Below are 19210 nucleotides of genomic sequence, written 5' to 3' on the forward strand. Positions count from 1 at the left end.
ACCATTTGGATAGGGAACAAATTCTAGTTACATAACTGCTTAATGAGGTGTGTGTGTTTATAAAATATTTCTCTATGACCTTTTGTAATCCTGGTCTGTTTGTGTTTTTAATTGATATCATTGTTTTTAATTGATATAATTGTTTTTAATGTTCACCGCCTTGGCAGGGGTATATGTGTGCCTTCGGACCAGAAGGCGGGATAGAAATGTTTTAATAAAATTAATTGGGGTGGAGCGGGGATATATGGCTGCTTTGAGGGGAGGAAAGGAGACGGCAGGAGGTCCAGTTGCAGGTCTCCTGCATCTTATCTAATTTGGGCCTTGTATGTTTTCTTGTTGTCTGTGGATCAGACATCCCAAATACGGAGGAAGCGATTTGAAGACAAACTCGCTGCCCTGAAAACAAATGCATAGGAACACAGTGACTGTATTCATACCACTTTCTCCACGCTTAAAATACTGTTTCTATGTGAACGACTATTTGTAAAGACATCCATTTCTAAATTTTCTCAACAGGAGGGATTTTGGCACCGTATTCATGTTGCTCATTTTTTTCTATTGGGAGAAGAGGTATCTCAAATACTGGCTGTGCTTGCATGATCACAGTGGGGAAATAAGCCACAGCTTATTTCTCCTGCTGCTTGTGCCTGTCACATGCCGGAGACATGCCAACATATTCAGGGTGGTTAGCAAGCCATGGCCCCCGTCTGAATGAGCCTTTTACTCCAGGGCAGCTGTGAGTTGAGGTCCGTCGGGATAGATGTCACAGTCGCCACTTCACAGCCATCTGTAGTTTTCTCCTGGAAACTGCGGATTTCCAAGGTGGCGTTTTGCTGTGATTTTGGGGGGTTGCTGCGGGGTTCCCCGTGGTTGCGGGCCATCTGTCCCTTCCCTGAACCAACTTCAAATTTTGCGGTGGGCATGTTATAGGCGTGTGTAGAGCTTGCGCCGCTTTACTTCCCCCATCCCTTTGCAGCTGCGCAGTTACAGAGGCAGGGAGAGGCGTTTCCAGTTATTTAATCACACTTTCGCACATTTTTGCAGCTTCGTCTCTTCGCAATGGTTGCTTTTGGACTCAGTGCCCAAGGGCCGGGGGGGGGAGTGGTCTTGGGGGAGGACCATCTTTGCTCTGGCCGCCATTTCGGAGTGAGGGGTAGGCACGTACAACTCACACTTGTGAGTGTGAACCATCGCAAGAGCCTCGGGCTGGGGAACTGACAAACAGATGGCATGGAAATGAAGGAGCACAGAACAACCAATCTTTAACTAACAAGGGAGGGAAAGATACAACAGAACCCCTAAAATACAAAACAGCCAATGAAGTGTTGCACCCCCACGCTCACAGGACCGCACAGCTGCGCATTGAAGTATAATGGCCAAAAAAAAGGGCACAGCGAGTCTGTCAGGGAAGCCCACAGTAAATCGCAAGCATATCCCAGGGGATTCTAGTTTGAAGCTGCATTGCTGCACAGTTGCGATGAGGTGGGGGGTGAAAGTGGTGCCATGTAGATGGGGCCATGGTGTCTTATTAACCACCCTGAGATCGTGTGTACTGGGTCACTGATAGAGGGATAAGGATTGGCTTTGAGGGCTGGGCCGGTCGGGCTGGGGCGCGAAGCGGGGCTGGGCGCGAAAGGGGGGTTGGACTCGATGGCCTTGTAGGCCCCTTCCAACCCTACTATTCTATGATTCTGTGATCCCTGTGTGCTGTTTGTTTGCTTTCTCGGGCTTGGAGTGCTTCAAAATGGAGGGCTCCTAGTGCTAAAAGGCATTGTGCAGGTATTCTGTCTTACCTTCCTTACCAGATTGTTTTGGATAAGCAAAAAGACAGAAGAAGCGGAGGGAAAATACAGGAGAGTTACAAACTTTAGACGATGTCATCTGGAGCTCTCTAAAATTCCAGGAGTGAGGCAAGGCAATTGAACAATAAAAGCCTCATCTGGAAGCACCATTCTGAATGTTATTCTGAATAGAAAGTATTAACTATCCTATACTTATCAGTCTGCATTGAGTTAAATCTTAAAGCAGCACTATTTAAAGTGCTATTTAAACATATTTTGCTCTTTTTTTAAAAAAAGTGTGGCTGTTTTCACAGGGCAAGACCTTCCTTATTGGAGTATTTGAGCTATCAGCTCAACTTCATGAGTATCATAGCAGGCCCATGCAGCAATTACAAGGACTATGTAGCCTTCATTGAAGGGAGACACGTGCGGATGAAGTTATTAGAAGTCAACAGGAAACAAAGGGGTCTTGACAGTCTTCCTGATCCTTCTCCAGTGGTAAGTTGTAAAATGCTACGTATTGATTCATTTTTGTCATAAAACAGTATGAACATTAATACTAATAAGGACACCCATGCAGGATCAGACCAAGAGCCTATCTAGTCCAGGTTTCTCTTCTCACAGTGGCCAACCAGATGCCTCTGGAAGACCACAGGCAGGACCTGAGCACCATAGCACCCTCCCTCATGTCCTGCTTGTGGGCTTCCCGAGGCATATTGGCTCTGGTATTTAGAGGCACATTGACTCTTGCTGCTGGTGGAGGAGGGGAGAGAGCATGTGACTGAGGCGCCTGACTATTTATTCACGTAACACCAAACGGTGGCTTGGCATTGGGCCTGGAGTACTCCACGTTGCGCCGCCAACTCCTTTTTGAATAGTAGCAAGTACAGGCAACGATTGACACCCCCACTGGCTAATTTCTTATCCGCCTTTCATATAGAGGAAACACTTTGTCTTTCAGCCTTCCTTGTCTCAGAACTGATGACAGCAATGTTTTGTTGTCCTTTCCAGGGAGCCGTGCTGCACAAGCTTTGCATCACACTTGTATCTCTGCTTTTGTTCCTGACACTTACCAAAAGCTTCCCAGTGGCATATATTGTTGATAAACAGTTTATTGATAAGACTTCGTTCTTGTCAAGACTTGGCTTTCTGTATGTTGTCATTCAAGCTTCAAAACCAAAATACTACTTTGCATGGACACTAGGTAAGTTTGATTTAATGGTTCTTTTTTATACATGCGCACGCTTAAGGTTGATGTTCGAAGCCAACATGGATTTGTCAAGAACAATCCTGCCAGACAAATCTAATCTCATTTTTTGATCAAGTAACCTCCCTTGTGGACTGTGGGAATGCTGTGGACATAATATACCTCGACTTCAGCAAAGCTTTCGACAAGTGCCCCATGATATCCTGAGGAGCAAACTAGCTCAAAGTGGGCTAGATGACACAACGATCCGGTGGATCCACAGTTGGCTACAGAATCGGACTCAAAGAGTGCTTATCAATGGGATCTTCTCCAACTGGGGAGAGGTAACGAGCGGGGTACTGCAGGGCTCAGTCCTGGGCCCAGTGCTCTTCAACATTTTTATTAATGACTTGGAGGAGGAGGTGCAGGGAATGCTGATCAAATTTGCAAATGACACAAAATTGGGCAGGATAGCTAATACCTTGGAAGACAGGAACAAAATTCAAAGTGATCTGGATAGACTGGAGCGCTGGGCAGAAAACAACAGAATGACATTTAATAGGGAGAAATGCCAAGTTCTGCACCTAGGAAAAAGAAACCAAATGCACAGTTACAAGATGGGGGATACGTGACTCAACAACACTACAAGTGAGAAGGATCTTGGAATTGTTGTAGATCACAGGCTGAATATGAGCCAGCAATGTGATGTGGCTGCAAAAAAGGCAAATGCTCTTTTGGACTGCATTAATAGAAGCATAGCTTCCAAATCCCGGGAAGTATTAGTTCCCCTCTACTCAGCACTGGTTAGGACTCATCTGGAGTACTGTGTCCAGTTCTGGGCACCACATTTTAAGAAGGATGCAGACAAACTGGAGAGGGTTCAGAGGAGGGTAACAAAGATGATCAGGGGACTGGAAACAAAGCCCTATGAAGAGAGACTGAAAAAACTGGGCATGTTTAGCCTTGAGAAGAGAAGACTGAGGGGAGCTATGATAGCGCTCTTCAAGTACTTGAAAGGTTGTTACAGAGAGGAAGGCCAGGATCTCTTCTCGATCAGCCCAGAGTGCAGGACACGGAATAATGGGCTCAAGTTAGAGGAAGCCAGATTCCAGCTGAACATCAGGAGAAAATTCCTGACTGTTAGAGCAATACGACAATGGAACCAATGACCTAGGGAGGTGGTGGGCTCTCCCACACTGGAGGCATTCAAGACGAGGCTGGACAGCCATCTGTCAGGGATGCTCTGAACTGGATTCCTGCACTGAGCAAGGGTTGGACTCGATGGCCTTGTAGGCCCCTTCCAACCCTATTATTCTATGATGCTATGTCTTCTTTTTATACATTCATATAATGGGCATTATCCAATACTGCTGCTGCACTTTCTCTCAGTGGCGCTCACTTCTGCACTGTTTCTGCTTGTTTCCACTTGTTGCTTTAAGAACTGGTTGGTTCTGCTGGCAGACAGGCAGCATAGGATATGTAAATATCTCAGTGGATAAAAACGCATAGAACAAGGTTGATGCACATCTACAATCGCTGCTAACAGTGTGGTTTTCTGGTCACAAATTGTTATGTCTCTGATCAGAGAGACAGTCTGAGCACAATTCAGAGTAGCAGACGTGACAAAGTCCCAATGTATATGAAAGATCTGTAGAGTAGTATTTAGACAGGCTTACGTTTTCTGGATTGTGCCATGTCTGTGCAGGTCTGTAAAATTTTATATCTCATATTTCTATGCCAAGTACACATGAGAAAAGATCAGCAGTTGTCCAGTCTACTCTGCTTTCTAAAGGCAGGATCATTTATCTAGCTCCTCCCACTGGGGATGAACCTATGCAATCCAGACCAGAGTTGTGCCAGAAACAGGGTGCAAGTGCAACACAGCGAGGCTTCTGCAGAGCATTTTCATTCTAATGCAAGTGGATACCCACTGAGCATGGGGCAGAGATTTGGGGTCCCATTCCAGGGGCGAATCTGCCCAATCCACAGTTCTCAAATACAGTTCTGTATTAGAATGTGGTCTGCTTAGGAATCCAAACTCTTCCTGAATTATACAAGTTGGGGTGTGGGGGGTGTGGGTGTATATATGTGTGTGTGTGTGTGAGTGAGAGAGGGCGGGGGGAGGGCTGTCATCTACATTTTGTTTAGTACTGGTTCTACCTGCTTGATACAGCTAGAAAGTGCGGTGCCTACTGTGTGGCTTGAAAAGCCTTCTTAAAATGCCTGGGAAGCAGTGGCATGTCATGATGTGCCACCCATTCCTGGGCACGTTTCTGAAAAAAAGATGGTTGCTCACATGTACTGATGGGGGCAGTCATCTTTTTTTCTTTCATAAAGTGTCCCTGGGAGGCTACCAGGGGCATTGTATGGAAAACAAATGGCAGCCCCGATATATGAGAGCAGCCATCTTTTCCCCCCAAAACTGTACCCAGGAACGGATGGCAGATCATAATACACAGTTGCTTCCCAGGCATTTTAAGAAGTATTTTCAAGTGGCATGGTAGGCACCACATATTCTAACTACTTTCTAGCTGGGAAATGGTACATATAAATAAATAAACATAAAGGGCAGCTCTCAGTTAACTTTGTAAGTACTTTTAAAAAATCCTATTTTTAAACATCTTAAAACATGGTTAAACCATGTGGATTTCTTTAGCGTTTTTCATTTTCAAAAATTCTCACGGAAACAGGGCAGAGCAGACTTACAGGTGACCACATTTGTAAAGAACCCAAACCAGATTAAATATGTTCCGTCTATCCCTAATAGCCACAATGAAACCAAGAGGGAAAGGTGAGCTGCATCATGATAGCTCACACCCTGCTGTTTTCAGAGCAAGATGGTTCAGACCAGATGACAGCCAAGCATCTATTCCCCTTCCTCCTTCAGGACAATGGGGAGTAGAGGTGTGATTCAAGGACCTACATTTCGCCTTTTCACTTTTGTATTGTTTCTCCAAGCCAGCATTTATAGCAGTGATTATGCGATCTGAATGTCCTGGTCACAGTAACCTGAGAATGAAGGATATTTTCAAAACCAGCTAAATTGAAAAGCATACATCTGTGAAGGAAAAATTAAAATGCATAAAATAAGCAGAAGATACAGATGGTTAGATGAGATCATTTTTGGTTATTTAAACTGGAAACAGCATTGGGGATCTGGAACAATTGGGGTCATAAACAACGTTCTGACTTGCAGTATGGTTTTGGGGGGAAAGCAGTAGACTTTTCTGTACAGCAGTGGGTGATGCCTCTCAATGTTCTTCATAAAAGGTAAAGGTAAAGGTGTCCCCAACCAGTCGTGTCCGACTCTAGGGTGCGGTGCTCATCCCTGTTTCTAAGCCGAAGAGCCAGCGCTGTCCGAAGATGCTTCCGTGGTCATGTGGCCGGCATGACTGAACACCGAGGTGCACGGAACGCTGTTAATACAGCAAGCATTTTAATACAGCAAGCATGGTGTACAATTCTCTGTGTACCGCAGAATGCCCCTACTTTCTGGCAAGGAAAGTTGCGGGAAAATCCCCCTCCCTCCAGTGGGAGAGGAGTGATTTCGGATGTGGCAGAATCCTCCATAAGTTGCGACTGCGATCGGTGGAAGTGCAGACGGAGGACCCCGATCGGACCCGATGTGTTGTCGGTGTCACTACAAGAGAGAATATGGACGGCCCTGAAGGGCGACTTAGGACTGGGCTCCCTCGCCTGGGGGACCGTACAGAAGGCCCAGACACGACGGTGGGCTCAGGCCCCAGCCCTCATGGGCGAATGGACATGACGGTGGAGGATGAAAGGGCGGACAGAGTGGAAATGCTAGAGGAGCAGGCGGAACAGCAAAGTTCAGAGCAAGAAGAGCAGGCTCTGACTCGAATTGTCTGGCTCCCGCAAGTCAATCTGGAGTGTCCCGTGTGTGGCACGATCGTTGGCAAGCTGAGGGCGTTAGATCAGCACTTGCGGGGAGTGCACGGGAACATCTCGGTTTTGTACGGCTGCGTAGCCTGCATGTTCTTCATGCTGAACACCAAAATACCATTCACTCCCTCCTCCCTTTCTCATCCAATTTTATCTAATGACACAGAGTATTCTGTTGATCAAATAAAGCTGCTGCTAAGCAGTTCTTGCTTGTAAAGTAGGACAGGCGTGCCTTTGTGTGAGAGTCAATTACTGAATTCCCTGCATGTGAATAGTAGGGGAAAAACAAAGTTCATTCTGTCCTAATGTTAACTGTTGAACTTTAGTTAGAAACCAAACTGAGAGGCCAGTTTTCAAAGTGCTCTGCCAACGTAAGTTCAAGCGCGGTGGTTCTTTTGATCAAGGGAAGAAAGGAGTTCTGAAGGTGCTGCTTCAGGACCAGAAATGCTATAGCAAAATTCTGTCATATTTGATTCAGGCTTGTATCTCCAATAAATGCTGAAAAATAGTCCCCTCTGAACTTCACTCGATCTTGGCCACCCTTGTACACGGCTGACTGGGTTGAATTTCTAAATAAAATGCCATTATGTTCCTTCAGAAGCAGTCATTTTGTGAACTGGAAGTTGACATTTATGCAGTACTTTTATGAAATTGCAGCTTCTGCTTGCATGCTAATTAGATATAGGATCCAAAGAACCATGTGACTCGCTTCATGTACCCCAAATGGCTTTTCAAGCAACAGTTCTCCATGTCATGTAGTAAGCCTCTTTTTAAAACAAAGGGGAGTTTGAAAAACAGTTTTTGACACGACATGGCAGTCTGTTCGTAGGGGTGGGGCAGGAAATCAAAAGTCCAACTGGACACTTCCAAGCCCTTGGACATGTATAAAATAGTTCTTTGGATTTCAACGTAAAACACTTTCTTTTTTGCAATTACAGCTGATGTAATCAACAATGCAGCTGGCTATGGGTTCAGTGGTGTTGATGAAAGAGGCAATTTCCATTGGAACCTACTTTCTAATCTGAATATCAGGAATATTGAGGTAAGATAAAATAAGAGCTTATGGTAGGAGAGAGCATGAGCCTCTCAAGTTCAAGAAAATATTCTAGCTTCACAGATATGCATGTAACACTAGTTCTTTTGTATTCCTTATGACCAAAAATATAAGTGCGTGTGTGTGTGTGTGGGGGGGGGGTAATGTTTCATGTAAAATACAAAAACACCAAATAAGGAATTTTTTAAAATTATCAACGCAAGTCCATGGCTCACCCTTTGCTTGATAATTTGAAGAATTGGAATACAAATTTATTAGATTTCAGGTAAGAGCTTCTTATTCTAGATATAGCTTTATTTCTGTTTGGAAAAGCAGAAATATGCTCCTTCACAACAAAATTATGCTTATATTTCTCCACAAGGATTTTTAAAAATTGAAATTCAAATTATGAAAGTCCAAATAATTTAAAACAATAGATGAAAGGGGAGTCTCAGAAACTACACATCCTTATTGGCTTTTGCTGATAAAAATGGATGTGCTCCTATCACATTATAAATGAATACCAAATCTCAGCCATCTATGACTACTTACAGTGAGAGCCAGTGTGGTGTAGTGGCAAGAGTGTTGGACTAGGAGTCGAGACATCCAGGTTCTAGTCCCCACTCGACCATTGAAGCTCATTGAGTGACTTTGGACCAGTCACTGCCTATCAGCCCAACCTACCTCACAGGGTTGTTGTCGTGAGGATAAAATGGAGAGGAGGAGGATTATGTACACCGCCTCGGGTTCCTTAAAGAAGAAAAAAGGCGGGACATAAATGTAATAAATAAAATAATACTTACAGCTAAATTACAGATAGTGGCCACATTCGGATGTCACTTTAAGCCATGGTGGCTTAATAAGCTACTCACAGTAGCTTGTTTTTGAAATAGTCCACGATGCCCTGCCACACGACTGGGCTAATAAGCTACAGTGAGTAGTTTATTGAGCTACTGAGTCATCCTGCCACCCCCTGTCCCACTGCAATTCTCTGCCTGAGCAGTGGTGCTGTTTCACCCATTGATAACATCGCAGCAGCCTGTTTTAACCTTCCACAGTATCCCAACGAGAGGGGAGAGGTGTGGGGTTAAGTACAGGGGCTTAATTCAGCACTTCCAGCATCATCCCGACAACGGGGTGGGGGGTCTAAAGCATTGGAAGTTTGCAGGATCAGGACCAAACTTCATACACAGCCTCCCGTAGTTGGGAGGCACCCGAAACCCTGGGCAGTTACCCCAGAGGAGGGAAAATCCACGGTTCAACAAAAGGGGTTCACAAATAATCCCTTGGGGGTTTGAAGGATCAGGACAAAACCCTCAGTTGTGCATTTCCGCCATACCCATTGCTGGCATAAATGCATTTATTGTCCACAATCAACAACAATAAAGTGGATTTGCTCATTCCCCCCCGACATTGCTGGCAGAGCCGCTTCTGTTCACTATAGCGCTAAAGCAAAATTGCGTAAAAGCCCCCCATACCCATTGCTAGCCTGAAGCCTTTATTGTCTCAAAATTGCTAGAGCACTATAGTACTTTACAGTACAGTGGAATTGCGCATTTCACACACACCTTCACATTGCCGGCAGAGCCACTTCTGTTCACTATAGCGCTAAAGCAAAATTGCGTAAAAGCCCCCCATACCCATTGCTAGCCTGAAGCCTTTATTGTCTCAAAATTGCTAGAGCACTATAGTACTTTACAGTACAGTGGAATTGTGCATTTCACACACACCTTCACATTGCCGGCAGAGCCGCTTCTGTTCACTATAGCGCTAAAGCAAAATTGCGTAAAAGCCCCCCATACCCATTGCTGGCCTGAAGCCTTTATTGTCTCAAAATTGCTAGAGCACTATAGTACTTTACAATACAGTGGAATTGCGCATTTCACACACACCTTCACATTGCCAGCAGAGCCGCTTCTGTTCACTATAACACTTTGGCACTAAAGCAAAATTGCGAATCCTTCCACCATAGATATTTCGCTTCTTCGTGGAAGACTCAGCAGAGAAGGAAAAAGGGGGTGGGAGCTGTAACTCCCTAACGGCTTGCTGGAATGGGGCAAAACTGCACTGATGGTGTGCCCTCATGGGGAGCCTCCAGATGCTGTAGTGGATTATTGTGGAACTGCACTTCTTCATGGAAAAGGAAGCCGTTTTTCCCCTATTCGCCTATTTTCACATATTTCCCAAGTGGCACAGTTTCAAATTAGTGATTAGGGAAGCCTGTCATTGCATAACATCACTGTAGTGTGGTAGCACGATAGCGTGAGGCTGTCATTGTATTTGGGGAAAGCTGTCATTTTGTAAGTATAGTGAGGTATTAGGGAAGGCTGTGCTTGTTTGGCTGCAGTTGTCCGCTAGGGATGTACGAAAGTGACTTACCTTTAACGAAATTTGATTCGAGGTGGGGGGGAGGCGCTCCGTCCCTCCCCCCCGAAATTCTGGCCGGGGGGGCGGTGCTCCGTCCCTCTCCCTTCCGAATCCTGGCCGGCCGGGTGCGCAAATGGCGGCGGCCGTAGCCGCCGCAGTTTGCGTCCCTGCAGTCAGCCGTGATAGGCTACGTAAATGTTTACGTAGCCTATCACGGCTAATTTAAAAGAAAAAAAAACGCGCGTACGCAAATGGTGGCGCCCATGGGTGCCGCCATTTGCGTTCCTTATTTTGACATGTCTTAGTCTACGTAAATATTTACGTAGACTACGGCGAAAATAAGGGGAACGCAAATAGCATAGCGTCTACGCTATTTGCGTTCCCCTTATTTTCGCCGTCTTAGTCTACGTAAATGTTTATGTAGACTAAGATGTGTCAAAATAAGGAACGCAAATGGCGGCACCCATGGGCGCCGCCATTTGCGTACGCACGTTTTTTTTTTCCCCTTTAAATCAGCCATGATAGTATTTTTTAAAAAATAGCTGTGATAGGCTACATAAATCTTTACGTAGCCTATCACTTTGTTTTTTTACTGGAAATGGCGGCGGTGGCAGCCGGTCGGAAGACCGGCCGCCGCCGCCAAACCGGAGCTGCTGCTGCCAGGAGGATTCGCCCAAGGTAAGTCCTGTCCCGGGGGAGGGGCGGGAGGGACAGACCGTTTCGCCACGAATTTCGGCCTTCCCGAGATTCGTGGCGAAATTCTCTGACATCCCTAGTTGTCCCTGGGCTGCTTGTCCGGTATCAGAAAAATTGCTGTGCAAGCTAGAGCTGATTGGCCACAATGGTTTTGACTGCTCTTGCCAGGCAACTCCATAGACAATCAGAATTAGCCACACTGAGCACCAGATGACACAATAATCCACAGTAGGTTAAATAACCCTTACTAAAGATCATGGGTTATCAGAGTGGCTTATTTTGGCCAAATGAGCCATTGTGGATTTAAAAATTCCCGACAAACTACACGATAACCAACGATGGGTTAAATAAGCCCATTGTGGGTTATTGTGCTGTCCAAACCCAATCAGTGAAAAAAGCACAGACAGAACTATTGCTATAATATAAATAAATATTCAAAACCGGTGTAGTTTAAAATATGGGTGGGAACTGACATTTTTCATGTGAAGTCAGGCCAATAATACATGGGACTTTCTTCTCTCCTAGATGGCAACAAGTTTTAAAATGTATATAGAAAACTGGAATATCCAAACCACTGCCTGGCTTAAACGGTAAGATTGGGTGCTTTTAGCCTTTTTTGTAATCCTCCGCAGTCTTATCTAAACTCATAAATTTAATAGTAGTGTAGTGTGCCTCAAACACGTATTCAACCGTCTTTCAGTTGGTAAGAATAAAAGTTGCATGTTTTTCTGGAACTCCTGTAATGTTACACTGATGAAGGTAGGTTAAATATGAGCCCTTTGCTGAATGCTCCTGAGTCAGGTAGGATGCTACAGTGATCAGGGCCTACTCACTAGTGGGACCCTATTTGTGGAACCGCTTCTCCAAAGAAGCCTGCCAGGCTTAACTCACTTGCCATTTTTGGAAGCTAATTAAGCCGATAGTTTAGATAAGCCTACATGGTTTCAATTTAAATATTTATATTATACTAATTCATTTATATTGTAAACCACCTTGAGAGCCCTTTCAGGTCTGGTAGGCAAGATATATATTTTTAAATAAATAACATTGAAATAAGTGCTTTGTTGGTATCATTTCTGTCACCACTGCATTCTGTATACCTGAGTGATAATGGATTAAACGTTTATATGATTTTTTTTAACCTAGAAGGAGTGATTTAGGGCTCAATCCTATGCATGTTTAGACAGAGAAAAGGCTGGCTAGGGCATGCTGGGAGTTGTAGGCCTTTTCTCTGTCTAAACATGCATAGGATTGTGCCCTTAGTTAATTTGGAAGGTGACCAATACTAATCCTGCATACCTACAGACACAGATTGGAATCCATTCCCAGGGGAAATAGTTGGCCCAATAATTTAGTAAAAATTAGAGGAAATTCAAATTCGTATAGCTGGCAAACTTGTTTGGGACATATAAAAATTAATGCTACTGAAACTAAGAAGGGGAATACAAGCCATTGCTTCAGGAATAAGACTATTCACACTTCTTCTCACAGTGCATTTCTGCAAGTCACACTCATCATGACGTGCGTCTAAACATAAAATAGAAAGTGTATGCATGTGTGTTTTCTCCTGAAAGAAAGATCTGTATATGCCAAAAATCTAGGAACTGCAAATAAACAACCTTTCTGAAATTCTTCCTTGACAAAGTATAACAACTGAAGAAGATGTTGAGGTATTAGAGTCTTTAGGCAATGAATGTGGCCCCAACTTATAAGTAATTAAAATGGGAACCTTGTTGAATCCTGTCTAGCCCTCAATACTGCTAAGAACAGTTGACTGGAGCAGATAATCCAACTGACTTTCATACAAGTGTGCTTTTGAAAGTTCTGCTTTCTGGTGTATCAGTGGAGTTCAGATTTAAAATTCACTTGACGTGTAACTGATGTATTGTTTATACATCCCATTTTACTGGTTTTGTTTTTCTTCCCAGCGTATGCTATGATCGAGCTCCTCGGTATCCTACAGCTTTAACATTTCTTCTGTCAGCTCTTTGGCATGGTGTTTACCCTGGATATTACTTTACCTTTATAACTGGTATCTTTATGACAGTAGCAGCAAGAGCAGTATGTATCTCCTACATTTTTTCTATGGGTACAACCCCAGGTATATTTAGTCAAGCTTAGAGTTCTGTTAGAGTAATTGGGATTTCAGGAGCATAAATCCTAGGGATGGACGAAAGTCCCTTACCTGATCTCACAGCTTGCTTCGCGGTGGGGGGGAGGCGCTCCATTCCTCCCCCCGAAATTCTGGGCAGGGGGGGAGGCACCCGATCCCTCCAGCCAAAATTCTGGCCGGGGGGGAGGCACCCCGTCCCTCCGGCCAAAATTCTGGCCGGGGGAAGGCGCCCCGTCCCTCCGGCCACGAACCTCGTCTCCTGCCAGGACGCAAATGGCGGTGGCCGTAGCCACCGCCGTTTGCATCCCTGCAGTCAGCCGTGATAGGCTACGTAAATCTTTACGTAGCCTATCACAGCTGACTTTGGGGCGGGGGAGCGCGTACGCAAATGGTGGCGCCCATGGGCACCGCCATTTGCGTACGCGCTTTTTTTTCCCCCCAAAGTCAGCCGTGATAGGCTACGTAAGGATTTACGTAGCCTATCATGGCGTTTTTTGAAAATCTAGCTGTGATAGACTACGTAAATCTTTACGTAGCCTATCACGGTTGCTGTTGTTGTTGTTGTTTTACTGGGAAATGGTGGCGGCAGCGGCCGGTCAGAAGACCGGCCGCTGGGAGCCGCCAGGGACATTCGACAAAGGTAAGTCCCATTCCGGGGAGGGCGGACCGTTTCTCCACCAATTTCGGGGGGCCGAATGCTTTGGCATTCAGCCTCCCGGAGATTCGTGGAGAAATTCTCCGACATCCCTAATAAATCCTACTGATTTCCAAAGGACAATTGAGTTTTCTCCAAGCTGCCTTTGTATGAAAAACCATGTTTTCTGAGGTATGTATGCTGTGTTCCTACGTCAGGGAGCCTCCCTCTGCATTTCAGTGAATAGCCAGCTTAGCATGTAGAACAGTTTCCGCTATTTATTTATTATTATGTATTACTATTCCATTTATATACTGCCTTTTCCCCTCTTACAAGGAACTCAAGGCTTACATATCCTCCTCTCCATTTTATCCTCACAACAACCCTGTGAGGTTGGTTAGGCTGAGAATCACTAACTGGTCCAAAGTCATCCAGGGAGCTTCATGGCCATTGGGACTAGAACCCAGATCTCCCAAGTCCTTGTCCAGCACTCTAACCACTATACTACACTGGCTCTGTTGAAATGAGTGGGGAAGGCTTAGTGGGTGCAGGAGTACCACGTATGCATCAGAGTTATGTTGCTTTACTGACACAGATTCTTCCTTGATACATTTCTTTGTTAAGTACATCTTAGACATAGCTTGCTGTGCGCAACTTGTTTACAATGTAGAAGTTAGCTTCCTGGAAATCTTTACCTCCCCACCCCCTGCCCCATTTCTCCAGAGAAATGTTTGTAGGCAGCGTCTGCTAAAAGATCATAAACCAAGGGAAGGTTTGACTGAAGTTCCTGGTGGTCAGGGAACAGAACGTTTGGGGGCTGGGATAGTCCCTCTCTCCTTCTCTTGCCTCCCTGTGAAAGCTGGCAGGGCAGTAGTCATATCACCTATCTTGTTGTCAAGTATCCTAGTCCTTGACAAAATATTCTGAGTTCTTCAAAAACACAAACGTTGCAACTGGAAAAAAAAGTCAAATTGGACAAATATGATGCCTGGATTGTAAAATGAGGGGTTTCTTGATGCAGAGTTTGGTTTACCAGGTACACAGAAATAAGGTTTTGTTATTGCAGAATACTATTTATCATGACAACTCGAATACCTCTTTTTCGTAGGCATAATTCTGATGTTACCATTATGTATTGCATTCCCACTTAGCATACACTTGACGGATAAAAAAAATTATTAAATCTGTGCAACTTGTTTAAAAGGTGACCCTGTAAGATGGACTCTGGGTTCCAGTAAGATCCAGACCCTGGGATTGTCTTCATTCAATTGGTGTGGATAACACCTTATTACATGTGTTGATCTACATGTAGCATCCCCTTGGCTAAGTAATAATCCTTTGTATGTTAATTGTTACATTGGATTTGGCCCTTTGAGATATTTCTGACTGAATCTTTGTGCTCATAGAACTTTACAATACTTCCTGTGCATGTCTGTTCAGATGTAAGCTCCACTGAGTTCAAATAGGGCTTATTCACGGATAATAGTATGTAGCAGGGATGGGCAATCTGGTGCCCTCCAGATGTTTTGGACCACAACTCCTATCAGCCCCAGTCAGTATGGCCAGTTGTCAAGAGTTATGGGAACCGTACTCCAAAACATCTGGAGAGCACCGTGTTGCCTACTCCTAGCGCATAGGATCGCAGCCCACGTACTTCTTCCTGTTCCAGTCAGCTATTCTTCTCACTGTCTCTTCTTAACAATCCTTGAAATGCTTTTTTTTTTTTAACATAGAGGAAAGGAGAAACCAAACATTGTCATTCATTTTGCCAAAATCACATAATTGTCACTAAGTGGCAAATGGATAGAGTAGAAAATCTATGACAGGAGCAGTCACATGAAGATGCTTTTAAATATTTTTGTCTTCTGTTTTTTAGGTAAGGAACAATTGTCGGCACTTCTTCATCTCGCCAAAGCCTCTCAAGTTGAGCTATGACACTGCCACCTGGTTGGTAACTCAGCTGTCTGTATGCTATACTGTTGCACCTTTTGTTCTCCTGGCTGTTGAGCCTACAATTACATTATACAAGTAGGTTATCTCCTATTATTATGGCTCTCTTTAATCTTTTTAGATATGTCAGCCTATGATCACAGTTGGATAATGTTTCATCGTGCTTTGAAGGGAAAGTTAAACGGTTATGTAGTTTGGCTATGTCATCTTTGGCAGCTTAATGCATATTAGCTTTATTTGAATGTGATGCGTATTTCACCTGTGCTACCTCCATGTCACATAGGAGACACTAACCAGTCACTGCCCCCAAACCTATGACAGCTGTAATTTATAAAAGAACAATTTTGATGTAGACAAAATGCGTAGACATTTCTCTGGAGACTGCACATGCTCAGAGTATTTTTTTTAAAAAAATCAGGGTTGGCAAACATTCTAACATATAAGGAATGCAGAAGCGGTTATAAAGTAAAGAATAATGGTGGGGGTAGAGATGTGAAGGCCCAGGAAAAAAAGGAAAAAATTGAGGTGGGGATGGGGTGTTCTGAGGACTGTTTTTGTTTTCTTCTAAAAAATTCAACAGCTTTGGATTATTATTTTTTTTTTTCTTTTAGATTGATAAATAAAACATTTAAGACAAAGTTTTTATATATTGCTACCCAGGCTTTTCTCCCCAAAACAATTTATAGGAACTATGTAATATGACTATTATAGAAAGACTAGGGAAGTAAAATTTCTGGACAAGATGAAGCCACGGGAGAAAATGTTTTTTAATCCTCTCTAAGAGATTCCCAACATAGTTATTTAATGTAGTCTTAATCTAAAACTCACATGTGAAATTAACACTGTAGGTTATCTCCCCACTGCCACCAGATCCAACAGAACAGCATGTGGGTTATCTCACCTATGTTTCCTTTTTAAAAATAACTTTGAGGCTTGGGGCTATGGAACTCACTGCCACAATTTGTAATAAAGTTCCCAATTTGACCTCACTGCTAGGGAATACTGCATTAGCTCTAAAACCTTTAACTGATGCCACTAGAATAAATCCTCTTTACCTAAAAGAAACACAGTAGCCTGGTTCCTATGGCATAGGCATGGGAATGACACCACCACTAGAAACAACCTTTAAAAATGAACAAAAAAGATGTTTATTAACAGAATTTATTTACAAACGAGATTAAAATGTCACTCTTCAAATAATGGGTTGAGATTACTTTAAGGTTCTTAAATTAAACAAGGCTGCTTAATATTCCTAAAGGTGAGAGACTCTTGCCCAGCTAAATAAAATCTCAGTTGCTTTTCCTTCAGATCAGATTTCCCTAAACTTTATCCCACAAACAGGAACAAGTCTTGGAATTTCTGTAAACTTCCTTACAAACAGGAACAGATGCTATATACCAGTCTTCCTTTGCTTCCAGTTCTTCCTGCTTCTTCTGGCTTCTTGGATGATTCAGATGTTCAGGGACTACTTGCTGATGTTCCCTCTAGTCATATATAAATAGAAAACTACAACATATTAGGTATAACTTGGTTTGCTCATAGAATTACCATGTGTTTTTTTTAATCGTTTATTGTGAATTTTAACAAAACAAACTGAAAACATTACAAAACCTTAAAAAAAGAGAATGAAATAGAAATAAAAATATGTTCAAAATCCTCAGTTTCTAACATTACAATATTCGAGGGGGAAAAGGGAGGAGCGCAGAAAGGTTACACATAAACTTCAGTGAAAGCAGACCAAATATCCACATATAAGTCCATTTGCAAGTTACGCCTATATACCACTCTTTCAAATGTTGCTAGTGTTGTTAAGTCTTCAGTCCATTGCATTATAGGCAGTGAGCATTTATCCTTCCAATATCATAGTATTAGTCTTTTAGCAACCAAAAGGGTGCGAAAAATCCATTTATGCTGACCATGTTCCAAGAAGCAGGTAAGTAATTTAAAAGAACATGTACATCAGTAAATATTAAATTGCTTTCCAATACAAAATTTATCCATACAATAACTTCCTCCCAAAAGGAGGTGGCCATTGGGCATTTCCAAAACATATGAATAAGAGAAGTGCTGACTGCATTACCCCTCCAATGATTAGCCGAATTTGACAAGCCTTTACTAAAAGAACATTGTGGTGCCCAATAGACCCGAAACAAGAGGTTTTGCTGAATAAGACGTAACCAAAGATCCATTGAAATGTCTGATACAGATGCCAAAATGGCAGTCCATTGATTAAGCAAAATAGGACGTTCCAATTCCTTTTTCCATTCCTGCTGTAAACCACTTGTGTCGTATTTATTCATTGATAATAAATGTTTATAAACATGAATCGTAGGTCGATATATCTGATCAGCTTCAATAAGTATTTCCAATAGCGAAGGAGACTTCGAGGCAGTAAAAGCAGCAGGACCAAATCTAGTTACCAACAAATGTTTCAATTGCAAATACTGCCATTCCGCTGAAGCCGGCAGATCAAATTGATCTCTCAAAATTGAAAATACCAAAAACTCATAATCAATCCCCACTAATTGATCTAAAGTAAAGATCATCTTATCTGTCCAGGTGCGCCATAAAAACATTTTCTTGCCAATTCTTAAATCTGGATTTCCCCATAAAGTCAATTTAGCATGGGAAAATGGGTCAAACTGTAATTGGCATTACATTATACGCCAGACTTCCCTAACTGCCAAGATTGTGGGAGGAGCTCTGTCTACCTTAATATGCCAAGAACCTAATGCCATGCATTTAAAGAGAGGCCCCAGGCAAGAAGATTCCAATACTGACCACAGAGGAAAATCTAATTTGAGTGGGAAAGACCAACATTTAGTACAGGTCTGTAAATAGGCCCAATGGTACATAGCTAGATCCGGAAAACCGAACCTGCCTTCATTAATTGGAAGTTGCATCCTCTTTAAAGATGTTCTTGGTGGAGAGGAAGCCTAAAAGAATTTACAAAACAAAGCATTGAGTTTTTGGAAATATTTGCCAGGTATAACTATAGGGATCCCTCATATAACATAAATAATTTGGGGTATGGTATTCATCTTAAGTGTATTCACCTTACCCCATAAACTCAACTTTAAAGATGCCAGTCTATCTATGTTGCATGAAATATCATTAATCAACTTGTTTAAATTTAAACTAATCATTTGCGATATATCTCTAGGAATAATTATTCCCAAATAAGTAATAAACTCTGGGCACCGCTGAAATTGCCAATTGGCTAATACACTAGAGTATATCCTATGCCCAATCGGCTTTATTTCCAACTTTGACCAATTAATTGAATAGCCAGACAATTCACCAAAGGTATTAATTTCATCAAGTTGGAACCGACGACGGGAGTCTCGAGATAAACAACAAAAGATCGTCAGCATAAAGACTAATTTTAAATTCTAATCCAAAATGGGCAAATCCATGAATCCTATTATTTTGTCTAATAGCACACGCCAGGGGTTCCAAACATGAATTGAATATCAATGGGGAAAGTGGGCAACCTTGTCTGGTGCCCCGCCCTAGTAAAAAAAAAAAAAGAAAAAAAAAGGTGAGA

General features: G+C 43.0%; 1 protein-coding gene across 3 annotated transcripts in view; it reads left to right on the top strand.

Moving 5' to 3' along the window:
• Nucleotides 1-19210, top strand: part of MBOAT1 (membrane bound glycerophospholipid O-acyltransferase 1) — a 64152-nt gene that overhangs the window by 37552 nt on the left and 7390 nt on the right. For all 3 annotated transcript variants that reach the window (XM_084850153.1, XM_084850155.1, XM_084850154.1), the window contains 6 exons: nt 2096-2279; nt 2793-2985; nt 7809-7912; nt 11492-11556; nt 12895-13027; nt 15590-15741. In XM_084850153.1, the coding sequence (XP_084706279.1) occupies nt 2096-2279; nt 2793-2985; nt 7809-7912; nt 11492-11556; nt 12895-13027; nt 15590-15741 (831 nt within the window). The remainder of the gene's footprint in view (nt 1-2095; nt 2280-2792; nt 2986-7808; nt 7913-11491; nt 11557-12894; nt 13028-15589; nt 15742-19210) is intronic.

Source organism: Heloderma suspectum, chromosome 4, assembly GCF_057233095.1.
Source record: "Heloderma suspectum isolate Gila_16-S chromosome 4, 16-S_ref, whole genome shotgun sequence".
Taxonomy (NCBI): domain Eukaryota; kingdom Metazoa; phylum Chordata; class Lepidosauria; order Squamata; family Helodermatidae; genus Heloderma; species Heloderma suspectum.